The sequence below is a fragment of the Pristis pectinata genome, chromosome 3 (genome assembly GCF_009764475.1).
Source record: "Pristis pectinata isolate sPriPec2 chromosome 3, sPriPec2.1.pri, whole genome shotgun sequence".
In the NCBI taxonomy this organism is placed as follows: domain Eukaryota; kingdom Metazoa; phylum Chordata; class Chondrichthyes; order Rhinopristiformes; family Pristidae; genus Pristis; species Pristis pectinata.
The window spans coordinates 64015413-64029884 of record NC_067407.1 but is presented as its reverse complement, the minus strand read 5'-3'; the positions used below and the strand labels follow the sequence as shown (position 1 = coordinate 64029884).

Genomic DNA, 14472 nt, shown 5'->3' with positions numbered 1-14472 from the left:
ACCTTCCCGCGCGCAGGCTTTCCTAGCCCAATGATGGAGGAGGGCCCCACGCCATCTTGGGTCAGGGCCTCCGACGACGCTCGTGATCTCAGGAGGCGGTTTGATATCGGTGAGTTGCCACATAACCAACCCCCCCCCCCCCAACCACTCCCCCCCCCCCCCCGAGAACCGGCAATACTGTCATAAAACCCAGAATTAAATAAACAAAGACTTGGGTGGCCTGCCCCTGCATCACGCTCGCTGGACCGCTACCAGTTGGTCCAGATCTAAATGAGCCAGCTGCAGCCGGTCAATTGTAAAAACCTCCTCGCGCCCCCCAATGTCCAGCACAAACATAGACCCATTGTTCTTGACGACCCAGAATGGACCTTCGCACAGCTGCTGCAATAGTGTTCAGTGCGTGCCCCTCCTGACAAAAACAAACACAGTCTCAGAGGGACGTTGGCATATGGGTCGGGGCCTGTCCGTGTCGCGAGGTGGGTATCGGGGCCAGGTTGCCAAGCCACTCGCGCAGCCGGTCAAGCATCACAGCAGGTTCTTCCTCTGGCCCCCGAGGGGCTGGTAGGAACTCGCCCGGGACGACCAAGGGCATTCCGTAGACCATCTCCGCAGACAAGGCATGCAGGTCCTCTTTTGGCGCGGTACATATCCCCAGCCTGACCCAGGGGAGTTTGTCCACCCAGTTGGGCCCCTTTAGGCGGGCCACGAGTGCCAACTTCAGGTGTCGATGGAACCTCTCCACTAGCCCATTGGATTGCGGAGGATAGGCGGTGGTGAGGTGGATCTGGGAGCCCCACAAGTCGGCGACGGCAGACCACAAGCCGGAGGTGAATTGAGCTCCCCTGTCTGAGGTGATATGGGCCAGGACACCGAAACGGGCGACCCAAGTTGACGAAAGGGCCCGTGCGCAGGATTGGGTGGAGGTGTCCGCGAGGGGGATGGCTTCGGGCCAGTGGGTAAAGTGGTCAACAATCGTCAGGAGGTACTGCGCCCCTCGGGAGACTGGGAGGGGACCGACAAAGGTCAACATGGATATGGTCGAACCTCCAGCGGGTAGGTTGAAAGTCCTGCAGAGGGGCCTCGACATGCTGCTGTACTTTCGAGGTTTGGCAGTGTGTGCAGGACCAGGCCCATTTGGAAACCTGTTTACGCAGGCCATGCCAGACGAACTTGTCGGACACCATTGGGACAGTAGTCCGGATGGATGGGTGTGCCAGGCTGTGGATCGAATAAAACACCCGTTGATGCCAGGTAGCTGGAACAATGGGGTGGGGTTTACCGGTGGAGATATCGCAGAGCAGGGCACGCTCACCGGGGCCTACCAGTAGGTCTTGCAGTTGCAGGCCCGAGACTGCGGTGCGATAGCTGGGCATCTCCGTGTCCGTTTGTTGTGCCTCCGCCAAGGCGCCGAAACCCGCCCCCAGGACAAAACTTGGATGGTGAGCCGCGAAAGTGCATCCGCGACCACATTCTTTTTCCCGGACAGATGGCGGACGTCAGTGATGTGCTCCGAGATGTACGACAAGTGCCGCTGCTGCCGTGCTGACCAGGGATCTGAGACCTTGTTGAAAACGAAGGTCAAGGCTTGTGGTCGGTGAAAGCTGTAAACGGCCTGCCTTCTAAGGAGTATCGGAAGTGTCCGATGGCCAGCTACAACGCCAACAGCTCGCGGTCGAAGGCGCTACATTTGAGCTCTGGTGGTCGGAGGTTTCTGCTGAAGAACGCCAGCGGTTGCCAACACCCTTCAATGAGCTGCTCTAGAACGCCTCCAACCGCTGTGCTGGAGGCGTCGACCGTGAGGGCAGTCGGGATGTCCATACGAGGATGCACCAACATGACTGCGTCCGCTAAGGCCTGCTTGGTTTTGACGAACGCGGTGTCAGCCTCCTCTGACCAAACGATGTCCTTGCTTCCACCCGACAGGAGAGCAAACAACGGGCGCATGATGCGCGCCGCAGATGGTATGAACCGGTGATAAAAGTTTACCATACCGAGAAATTCCTGCAGGCCCTTGATGGAGGTGGGTCTGGCGAAGTGGCGGATGGCGTCGACCTTTGCAGGCGGGGGCGAGGCGCCGTGTTTGTTGATCTGATGGCCCAGGAAATCGATTGTCTCGAGCCCAAACTGGCATTTGGCTGGGTTGATGGTCAGGCTGAAATCCCTCAGGAGTTGGCGGAAGTGCATGAGTTGTTCCTGGCAGCTGCTGCTGGCAATCAAGATGTCGTCAAGGTGTAAGACGACGAAGTCAAAGTCGCGCCCGACCGCATCCATCAGTCGTTGGAAGGACTGAGCAGCGTTCTTGAGGCCAAAGGGCATCCGGAAGAATTCAAAGAGACCGAAAGGTGTGATCTGCGCCGTCTTTGGAATGTTGTCAGGATGCACCGAGATCTGGTGATAGCCGCAGACGAGGTCAACCTTGGGAAAAAAATGGACTGCCCGTGCAGGATGGCAGCAAAGTCCTGAATATGCGGCACGGGGTACGGGCCGGGGTAGTTATGTCGTTCAGGAGTCGGTAATCGCCACAGGGTCGCCAGCCTCCGGCTGCCTTGGGGACCATGTGTAGCGGAGAGGCCCATGGGCTGTCCAACCTGCGGATGATCCCCAACTCCTCCATCTTCTTGAATTCCTCCGCGAGGCGGAGCTTGTCCGGGGGTAGCCGTCAGGCGCGGGCGTGGAGGGGTGGGGATGTGAGGCTGGACGCCATGCTTGGGCAAGGTGGAGGAGAACTGGGGCATTAGTACAGACGGGAACTCTGCCAGGACCCTGGTGAACTCGTTCGTTGACATGGTGACCGAGTCGAGGTGTGGGGCCGGTAGCTTGGCCTCACCAAACGAGAACTTTTGGAAGGTCCTGGCATCTACCAAACACTCACCCCACAGGTCAACCAGCAGACTGTTGGCACGAAGGAAGTCTGCCCCGAGGAGCAGGTAAAGTTGCTGGTGCCGAACTGGAGTTGCACCAAACGGGTGCCAAAAGTTTGGATGGCGCTGCCACTGGCGGCTCTGAGGGCGGGTCCTGGTATGCGGGTGCGAGTCTCGTGGCTGTTGGGAGGCATGACGCTGACCTCTGCTCCAGTATCTACCAGGAAACGACGGCCGGAACACCTGTCCCACTCAAGCAAGAGACTATCCGGGTGGCCAGCCGCCGTAGCCATCAGCAGCAGCTGGCCCTGGCATTTCCCAGAAACCTGCATGGTGGCCGGCACCTGCAGGTGTCTGCGCCCCACCGCTGGTGGTAGAAACACCATTGGTCGGTCGGTGTCTCAGACCTGGTGGAGTGCAGTCAATTGCCAGGTCTGCCCTGCTGGGCACGTGGCGTGGTAACGCGCTCGACAGACACCCTGCTCTCCTTTGCCCGCCAAAGGACATCAGCACGGACGGCCACCTTCTGGGGGTCGCTGAAGTCAGCATCCACCAGGAGCAGGTGGATGTCGTCGGGTAACTGCTCCAGAAAGGCCTACTCCAACATCAGGCAGGGTTTGTGGCCATGTGCCAGGGCCAACATCTCATTCATGAGCACAGAAGGGGGTCTGTCACCCAACCCATCGAGGTGGAGGAGGCGGTGGGAGGCCCGTTTGTATCGGGAAAGGCCGAAAGTCTCAAGGAGGAGGGTCTTGAACATCATACTTCTCCTCCTCCAGGGGCGCCTGGATGAAGTCCTCAACCTGGGCTGCGGTGTCTTGGTCGAGGGCACTAACCACGTAGTAGGACTTGGTGTCGTCCCTGGTGATCTGGCGAATCTGGAACTGGGCCTCGGCCTGGTCGAACCAGACACGTGGCCGGAGGGTCCAATAGGTGGGCAGTTTAAGGGCTACTGCCTGTACCTCTTGCTGTGCAGACATCGTGGGTCCAAAAATGTTTGGGCCCGTCAGGATCACCAATGTAGCGGCTAGCTACACTATAAAGACATGGGGTCAGTTGCTTGGAGTCAGAAGTTGATTGCTCGACAGGGGCGCAGTGCCTTTTATTCTTGAACTCTTCCCATGCTTCAGTTCCCACGCGCAGGCTTTCCTAGCCCAACTATGGAGAAGGAGGGCCCCGCACCATCTTGGGTCAGGGCCTCTGACGACGCTCGCGATCTCGGGAGCCGGTTCGATACCAGTAAGGTGAGTCGCCACAAGCTCCATTTGGTAGGAAGCCTGTCCGAAGTGAAGTGCAGCACTCAATGAGAAAGACTAGGTGGAAAAAAGCTGGGCTGATGATAAATATATACAACTCAATAGATATCAAGCAGAAAACATTGCAATGGCTGTAGGCAATTTATCTTTCGAGCCCCAGGACCATACGACAAGCACTGCCACCTTCAGCAATCATCTTTCCACAAGTGGAGAGGTTCCAAGACCCCAGCATCAACATCCTGGGGAAGTGTTCCACAAGTGGAGCAGCCATACATATACTCTGACTGGGTATTCAGAGGAAAGTGGCCCACCTCCTCACATCAATCAACATCTGTGAGGAGAGAAACAGTGTTAGAGTCAGTAACCCTTCACTGGGACAGAAAACATGGGGGAAAATAAAGTGTTTTAAATTGCAGAACAGGATCAACTGTAATAAGGTGCAGATCAAAATGATCAACGTGCTTACGAAAATAGCGAAAGAAACAAAGCAAGTAAAAAGTTTACTCAAAAGAGTGAAATGCAATGTTAAGCCCTGAAAGCTGTGACATGCCCAGATGGAAAATGAGATGCTGCTTCCTCATACTTACTTTGAGCATTGTTGGTGGACTAGCAAAGACTGAACTGTCAAAGTGGGAATAAGGAGGAGGATTAAGGTGATAGGTGACTGGAATCTCAAGGTCACTGCTGCAGCCTAAATAGTAGTGCCCTTCAAAACCGTCACCTAACCCGCATTTGGTTTGTCGAATGCAGCAACAACCACATTATGAGCACTGCAAAGAGCGAGCAAGTGAATTGCCGCTTAACTTTTGCTGCTTGGGTTCCCAAGTTCTCCACTCTACTCCCACTTCTTTCCTGTCAGCCTCCATCATTGCTCCAAGGACATCCAAGGTCAGCTCAAGGAACCGCACCTTATCACCCATCTGGCTACATTGCTGCCCTCAGGACAGAGCATTGACTGTAGCAATTTCAGCTAACCACCCATTCCTTCCCACTCTCCAGATGTGTGATATCTGTTTTAATCTGTTTCTTTTTCCTCATGTTTCTAACAGCTAAATTTTTTTTTAAAAAAGTAATTGTTACCTTGACTACTTTGGTCAGCACCCTATCACAGACATGACTTCTGTTCTTTCCACCCCTCCCCCTCTTTGCGACTTAAAACATGCTTGCTTTCTCGTCTTTTACAGTTATGATGAAGGGTCATTGACTTCAAATGCTAATCATTTCCTCGCCCCACTGATGTTTCTTGACCTGCAAAGTACAACCAGCAATTTCTCTTTTTATTGTAGATTTCCAACATCTGCACTTCTTCTCTTCTCCAATCTGGTACATTTTCACTGAACTACATCCAAAGCAATAATGTATCTCTTTAAATGAGACCAATACTGTACATCCTAGTCCAGATGTGGTCTCACTGCCCAATAGAATTTATTGGTATTGGTTTATTATTGTCACTTCTAGAGGTACAGTGAAAAACTTGTCTTGCAAACCGATTGTACAGGTCCGTGATGCGCTGGGCTGTGTCCACAACTCTCCGCAGTTTCTTGAGGTCCTGGGCAGAGCAGTTGCCGTACCAAGCCGTGATACATCCAGATAGGATGCTTTCTATGGTGCATTGGTAAAAGTTGCTGAGAGTCAAAGGGGACAAACCAAATTTCTTTAGCCTCCTGAAGAAGTAGAGGCGCTGGTGAGCTTTCTTGGCCGTGGCATCTACGTGATTTGACCAGGAGAGGCTGTTGGTGATGTTCACTCCCAGGAACTTGAAGCTCTCAACCCTCTCGACCTCAGCACCATTGATGTAGACAGGTGCACGTACACCGTCCCCCTTCCTGAAGTCAACGACCAGCTCTTTTGTTTTGTTGACATTGAGGGAAAGATTGTCATGACACCATTCCATTAAGCTCGCCTTCCTGTACTCCGATTCATCACTGTTTGAGATACAGCCTACAACGGTGGTATCATCTGCAAACTTGTAGATGGAGTTAGAGCAGAATCTGGCCACACAGTCATGAGTGTATAGGGAGTAGAGTAGAAGGCTGAGGACGCAGCCTTGTGGGGCACCAGTGTTGAGAATAATTGTGCCAGAGGTATTGCTGCCTATCCTCACTGACTGCGGTGTTTGTTAGAAAGTCAAGGGTCCAGTTAGAGAGGGAGGTGTTGAGTCCTAGGTCTCGGAGTTTGGTGATAAACTTGCTTGGGATTATTGTATTGAAGGCATAGCTGTAGTCAATAAACAAAAGTCTAATGTAGGTGCCTTACTGTCCAGATGCTCCAGAGCTGATTGAAGGGCCAGGGAGATGGCATCCACTGTAAACCTGTTCCGGCAATAGGCGAATTGCAGTGAGTCCAGGTTGTCTGGGAGGCTGGAATTGATGCGTGCCACGACTAGCTTCTCAAAGCACTTCATGACGGTGGATGTCAAAGCCATTGGTCAGTAGTCATTGATCAAAGAATCAAAGTATAACTCCTTACTTTTGCATACAAATCCCACAACAATAATTAACATCTTTGTTTTACCTGCTTACAGTCTTGTTTGTGAATTAACTACAAGTTCACCTTGATCCCTGCAATCTCTCATTCAGATAATTTGCTTTTCATTTTCCCCCCACCAAAAGGGACAAATACATCTTTTCCTACATTGCACTCCATTTGCTAGATCTTTGCCGACTTACATAACCCATCTGTATCCCTTTGAAGCAGACAAGACCAACAATCAGACAGGAATCCCAACCTGCAGGTCTCCCTGCAAGTTCCATTGATTCTGCCTTCAAACCATGGTGACAATCTTCTTCATTAATGGGTCCAAATCTGGTTACGCCGTTTCTGACCGTAATGTAGCAGTGCAATGTGACTAAGCATTATAATCTCAAAAACAATGTAAAGTGGGCAATAAATGCTGGCCTTGACAGCACACCAGAATCCATGAAGTGAATTAAAGAAATGCAATGCTACAGAAGACGGTTATTTTTCCTCAAGTTAATTTGCTGAAATACAGTTATATTTCCAGGGAACGGCTGCCCTCCGATGAATCAAATGCCCTCTTTGGCCAAGCGCAAAGAATTGCAGTCAATCTCAATCGTGTCTTCACTCCAAGTCCACAATACATACTTCCACCACAAAGGAGTGATCACAAGATGAAATTGTTAGAAATTTCTCAATATCCGGATGCACAGAAAACACTGTACTACTTCTGCCCAAGATAAAGATGGTTGGGGAAAGCCAAATGAAAACCGAGTATGGTATATTCCTGGTTTGTACAGGTCAGCTCTTCATTAAACAAACAAACATTTTAATGCTTCCCACCAACCCCCCCCCCAATCTCAAATGCCAAGGAGAACAAATAGCTGCCCAAATATAACGCAATTTAACATTATGAGAATACCTCATAGCAAGATACTCAATATTTTTGATAAAAATATTAAATGAACACAGTATACAGTGCACCACAAAACCTACGCACTGGAATATTCCACTAAGATTCCACTACTTGAATTTCTCAAAGTTCAATGCAATCACTTTCCTTTCTTGGTTCAAGGCACTGTCATCTCTGAATCTGAAAACGATGAATCATGGTAAACAGACACTGCCATTTCACCTATTGGGCTTCAAAATGGAAGCACAAAGCCATTCAGCCTATTGTCTATGGTCCACTATTCAATAAGATCATAATTGATCTTTTACCTCAAAACCAATGCTGGTAAATGGGATTAGTGTAAATAGGTACTCAATGGTTGGCATGCACACTATGGGGCAAAGAGCTTGTTCCTGTACAGTATGACTCAATAACCACCTTTCCACAATGAACCCATATCACTTGATTTGCTTTATATGTAGAAGTCTATTCACCTGTCTTCAATATACACAGTGACTGAGGCACCACAACTTTTTTAAGCAGAAAGTTCTAAAGATTCACTACGCTCTGGGTGAAGAAATTCCCTCCTGTCCCAAATAACCAATCCTTTATTTTGAGAACATGAGCCCTAGTTCTAACACAGCTAGCCAGAAGGAATAACAACTCCACATCCTGTGCCAAGCCCCGCAAGAACTTTACACATTTCAACGAGACCTCTCATTCTTCTGACCTCCGTGTAATAGAGGCATAGTCTGCTTAAGCTCTCCTCACAAGACAGCACACCACATTCTAGTGATCAATCTGGTTAACCTTCACTGCACACCCTCTAATTACCCAGCAGCTTTGAGACTTTGATGGTGCTGTACTTATAAGTTTTCCAGACTACTGGATGTATTAATACCCAAATGCACCTTTATGTTTTTGTAAATATATACATTACAATGAATTTTCCAATGCACCTGGCAAGTTTACAAGGAGCAGGAAATATACAAACACTCTGGACCCCCAGCTACTACAACAAACCAACCCATGTTTCTGTCCCCTGGTGCTCCAGATCCTAAATTTGACTCCAGTTGCACACCCAGCCCACAATCTGGACTCCAGTCCCAGCTGCACTCTGGATCACAACTCACATTCCAGACCACTGAACCAGACAACGGCTCACTAGTACTTCTAGAATATCAGATACGAGATTATTGGAGTTTTACATTTTTGGAGACACAAGAAACTGCATGGTCCTGACTCAAAACCTCAACTGTCTATTTCCCTCCACTGATGCTGCCTGACCCAGAATTACTCCAGCATCTTTTTTTTAAATCCACATTCCAGTATCTGAGGTTTCTTATGTCTTCCAGATTCCAGCATCTCTTGGAAATAAAAGTTTTAGTTAAGGATATCCGAGGAGGGGGGAGAGAGGGGAGGGAGGGGGGAGAGAGGGGAGGGAGGGGGGAGAGAGGGGAGGGAGGGGGGAGAGAGGGGAGGGAGGGGGGAGAGAGGGGAGGGAGGGGGGAGAGAGGGGAGGGAGGGGGGAGAGAGGGGAGGGAGGGGGGAGAGAGGGGAGGGAGGGGGGAGAGAGGGGAGGGAGGGGGGAGAGAGGGGAGGGAGGGGGGAGAGAGGGGAGGGAGGGGGGAGAGAGGGGAGGGAGGGGGGAGAGAGGGGAGGGAGGGGGGAGAGAGGGGAGGGAGGGGGGAGAGAGGGGAGGGAGGGGGGAGAGAGGGGAGGGAGGGGGGAGAGAGGGGAGGGAGGGGGGAGAGAGGGGAGGGAGGGGGGAGAGAGGGGAGGGAGGGGGGAGAGAGGGGAGGGAGGGGGGAGAGAGGGGAGGGAGGGGGGAGAGAGGGGAGGGGGAGGGAGAGAGGGGAGGGGGGGGGAGAGAGGGGAGGGGGGGGAGAGAGGGGAGGGGGGGGAGAGAGGGGAGGGGGGAGGGAGAGAGGGGAGGGGGGAGGGAGAGAGGGGAGGGGGGAGGGAGAGAGGGGAGGGGGGAGGGAGAGAGGGGAGGGGGGAGGGAGAGAGGGGAGGGGGGAGGGAGAGAGGGGAGGGGGGAGGGAGAGAGGGGAGGGGGGAGGGAGAGAGGGGAGGGGGGAGGGAGAGAGGGGAGGGGGGAGGGAGAGAGGGGAGGGGGGAGGGAGAGAGGGGAGGGGGGAGGGAGAGAGGGGAGGGGGGAGGGAGAGAGGGGAGGGGGGAGGGAGAGAGGGGGAGGGGAGAGAGAGGGGAGGGGGGGGAGAGAGGGGAGGGGGGGAGAGAGGAGGGGGAGAGAGGGAAAGGGAAGGGAAGGGGGAAGGGAAGGGGGGAGGGAAGGAAGGGGGCGAAGGGGGGGACACCCCACCCAACGAATGACAGAATCTGCACCACCACCAGCCCCAAGATGGCAGCGCCCAGCCACCGGCCGCCGGGTCCCAGCGGAGAGCGCGGACTCACGAGGTGTAGTCCTCCCGCCGCTGGATGCGGTACCGCCGCAGCACCTTCAGCTCGCTCAGGTTACCGTCCACCTCCCAGGAGATGAAATCCACTTTCTTCAGCAGCTTCTGCTCGTGGAACTTCAGCTTGCGCACCATGATGGCGGTCCTCGAAACCTCATCCGAGCTGGCCTCTGCACTGCCTGCTCAAACCTCAACCCAAACGGATAGGGCGGTTTCTATAGCTGTCCGCGCCATGCCTGCAACCAGTGGCAAAATGTTGCCTTATTGTAAATCAAACCCAGCACTAGCCACTCTCTCTGTTGTCAAAGCAAAACAGTTCAATGCATCTTTTTAAGCAGACAGAACTAGTAATAACAATAAGTTGTAAATCAAAGGAAACTAATCGTTCCTTTGGCTATCTGTGTGATAGCGCTGATTCGGCGTCTCGACGTCAGAAGTCGACAATTCCTCCCCACCACCCTCAGATGCTGTCTGTCCTGCGGAGTTTCTCCAGCAGGTTGTTTTTGTTGCTCCATATTCCAGCATCTGCAGTTTCGTATGTCTCTATCTAAAACTGATGATTTGATTCTTTATTTAGCTGCAACTATGCAACAGTAGCAGCAGGATGCGAGATTTCCGAAAATGCAGTGGTCACCACATTTCGAAAGGTTAAGTGACCTTTAATTCCCGTTTAAGGAGAGAGACACGGTTTTCCACATTTCCCCACCCCGCCTTCTTTTCTTCAAAACCAGACTGGACTGTACAATTTCCCAGTTTAAAATCAATGACAGCATTTTCCAAGCACCTCCTGATGCAGGGTTTCAACACGAAACGTCAACAATACCTTCCTACCCCGCCCCACCACCCAGATGACCCGCTGTGTCCCTCCAGCAGATTGTTTGTTGTGCCAGTATCTTCATGTTTCCTCAGAAGTAGAAGGCGGCCATAAGGCCTTTCAGCCCACTGAATCTATGCCAGCTCATGGAGGCAATCCCATTGCCCCACTAATTCCCCCCAAAACCTATTCATCCCACATTCCTATCAACTGCCCCCAGACTATACCACTCACCTACACATGAGAGGCCAATTAACCTACCATCCTGAGCGTCTTTGGGATGTGGAAGGAAACTGGAGGAAACCCATGCAATTTCAGGTAAAACATGTAAACTCCACGCAGTGCGGGAGGTCAGGATCGAACCCAAGTCACTGGCACTGTGAGGCAGCTGCTTCACAAGCTGTGGGGCTCTGTCCACTCAAATTGATGATGTATTTCCATTTTCCCACTGAAAATGTTTTTTGGGACATTCTGTCAGGAGATCATAGAATTGTAGTGCACAGAAACAGGCCCTTCAGCCCATCAGGTCCAGGTAGACCTTTTCGCTCATCTAAACATCGCATTTGTCCACATTATGTCCATATACTTCTGTGTCTTGCCTATTCAAGTGTCTATCTAGATGTCTCTTAAACATAGTAATTGTATGTGATAAATGAAAACTTCGATATCATCGACTTCAATGTGTGACTCAGATCACAGTCACAACATTTGGGGGCTGGTCTGCGATACATTCAGTACCCACTGTGTGGCCAGCAACCTCAATAGTCTAAGGGGGTGGGTATCTTTAAGTGTAGTATCCATCCTTAGATCTGTTCAGGTCAATGACTATGGGGTCACGAAGTATCAGAACACAGCAGAGAGCTGAACTGGTAGATATAAAAGTGTGGTGTGTGTGCTTGTGTGTTTGTGTAAGAGACCAGCCATCAGACAGTTTAGGGTAGTTTGGTGAGACATGGCCACTAGTTGCGAAAGGTGGTTACTGACCATTCAGGATGCCAGAGGGGAGTGTGTATACTTGTTCATAAGACTGTATAGTAGTACACTTGTTTATATGAGTGTGTTTGTGTGTGTGGGAGAAAACCTTTGCAATGGCACGAAGGGGAGAACTCTTGGATGCGCTCTTTTATTTCTTTCCCTTCCTTGCCTTCTGTTTGGTACTGGAATTAGCATGGAAATACTTGCAGGTAGAATTATGTGTAAGGCACAGCAAGAGGCATGCAGTGCACAAATCAAAGAACTGGAGAAAGAAAGGGACACATCCAGAGAAGAGTTAGATGGGATGCAAAGAGAGAGAGAGACATGGACAAAAAGTGGATAGAGGACTTAGAACAATATAAAGACCAATTAGTCAGGGACCTGAGAGATAAATGGGGAAAGGCCCAGTGGGTGGGCCAAAGAGGAAGGTGAAGAGGTAGATTGGGAGGTACTGGCCCATGACATTGACAAGTGGGAACGTGCCAGCAAACAGGAGAGGTTATACCCAGCCTTGCCTCTCAGGATGGCACCTATTGAGGTCAGACAAAGGCCCAGAACCCTGATGGCCCCAGCCAACCCCTGCCACTGATTACTACCATCCATAAACCCTTCACCCCAAGGGAGACGCAAACCATTTTGTCAGAGCTGCCCTCATTTAAAGTTGCTTGTGGGAATGCAGAATTCTGGCGCAAGCTCAAGAGATAATTGAAATTCACCAGATGCACCCCAAAGACATTCATGTGTTGGTTAAAGCCAAATGCCCGAGGAATATGTGGGACAGTATGGCCCAGAGGGTGCAGGATGGTACATGGGCAACTGGAGGGAATGATGAGGAGAGGGACCTGAACTTTAAGGGAAAAGTGAGGCAGCGACTGGGGGGAGGTGAGAGTAATTGGGGAATGATAATGTCAGTGGTTCAGAGAGCCGATGAACCTGCCCTGGACTATGCAGAGCATTAAATAACCGGCATATGAGGAATACTCAGGGCTGGACAATCCAGGGAGCGATGATCCAGTCTTTCTGAAAATTCTGAAGGAAGAGCTGAGCTCAGCCCACCAGGAGGTTTTAGACTTGGGGATAGCAGTGGGATCCACCTGTCCTGCAATAGTGTCACGGGCCAGGGAGGTCGACCGGAGGAGAGGGAAGAAGAGTCGCAAGGTGCTGTAGTGAATGTAGCTGCTGCGAGGACACGGAGGACTTGCTTTGTGTGCCAGTGACCGGGGCACTTAGCGAGGGACTGCGCACTGGACCTAAGAGAGCAAGGGAGATGATATGTGATAACTGTGGCCTCCCAGGCCATGGTTGGAGGCGGTGTCCCAAGGGAAGAAGGCGTGAAGGTCATCTGCCAAAAAATACAGAGACCACAACCTGCCAGCCCATCAGCGCTCTCCCTGTCCAATCTGACTGCTGACCAGATCATAGAGCCAGTAAAGACAGCATCCAGGTCAGACAAGTAGCTAGCGGCAGCCTCCATTGCCAATACTGGTCACTTAGGAATGTATACAAGAGGTTTATTAGGGGGCCAGCAATGCGATATGTTAGTGGATACAAGAGTCATCAGTATCAATAACTGACAAACCCTTGCCCATGACTGGAGGGGCGATTTACATTACCAGTGCAGCGGGGGAAACAATGAGAGCAGAGAGAAGTGAGCCTCAGTTAATTGAAATAGAGGGAGTGCAACTTCCAGTGGATTTTTTGGTATGCCCAAACAGTGAGGGTACTGTCCTGGGAATAGACACACTAAGTAAAGCAGGAGCTATCATGGACTCAGGGAAGGGACAGATTATGTGGATGAGTCAGGATCAGCAAACACATATGATCCACAGAACAGACAACAAGGCCACAACAGCCCTGATGAGCAGGGACAAGGGACAGGACAATGTGTGTGAATCATGTCAGGAGGTCCCAGGGGTAGGGGAAAACCACAGCTAAGAAGTGTTGGCAGTGCAGCTGCCTGTAGAGGTGGCAGGGATAGAAGTAAAGGGGAAGTGAGGAGCAGAAAGGAAATGAGTGGGCAGATCTCAGGGTAAAAAGAGCAGTGGAAGAACAGGAAATGACAGAAACTGCAAGTGTTGAAGAAGCTACTGAAGCCAACAGTGAAATTATATGGATATGTGAAGGACCGTTGTACCCAGGTTAAAATGTTGAGGGACCAAGTAAAACCTTCTCTCCCTCTGGCTCTCCCTGATCAAAATATATTGCTGATCAGGGAGAGCCAGAGGGAGAGAAGGTAATCCTCCCACAGCCGGGTGACCAAGCCACGGTGAGGGAGCTGCCTGAAGAGGCAGGGTTCGCTCCCAGGTGGATAGGGCCACGGGTGGTGCTACTGACACATGACACCGGTGTCTATGTGCAGACCCGGCGAGGCAGCCAGTGGAAACACTGGACTCAGGTCAGACGGTATGACTCATCTTCTTCTCGCCCTCACAGGCAGACCAAGGGACCAAGTCCACCCACTCACAATGATGAACACCAGCCTGCTGTTTCACATCTGAATGCTCCTGATGGAAGCACACCTCGGAATGAAAGAGTACGAGAATGCGAATGCAGAAGATGCAGAGCACGTATCAGCAAGCCATGATTAAAGCGTTAAAGTATAACATTAATTTTACTTTATCATAAAGGCTGGTTCTGGGAGGTAGATGATCAGTTATATATATCAGATTAGAAAGGCTTTGGAAAATAAATGGGAAGGGCCGAGTTATGGCAGAGACATCAAGTTCCACAACCACGAAGGCAAGGCAGACCAAGCCGAGAGAGAGGGAGAAGATATGTGCAGCATTTGAAGGCAGTCACT

General features: G+C 51.3%; 1 protein-coding gene across 2 annotated transcripts in view; it reads right to left on the bottom strand.

The window, feature by feature from the left end:
• Positions 1-10051, bottom strand: part of imp3 (IMP U3 small nucleolar ribonucleoprotein 3) — a 173489-nt gene extending 163438 nt beyond the window's left edge. For both annotated transcript variants that reach the window (XM_052012455.1, XM_052012456.1), the window contains exon 1: positions 9882-10051. In XM_052012455.1, the coding sequence (XP_051868415.1) occupies positions 9882-10018 (137 nt within the window). In that variant the 5' untranslated portion in view covers positions 10019-10051. The remainder of the gene's footprint in view (positions 1-9881) is intronic.
• Between the last annotated feature and the right edge of the window lie 4421 nt (positions 10052-14472).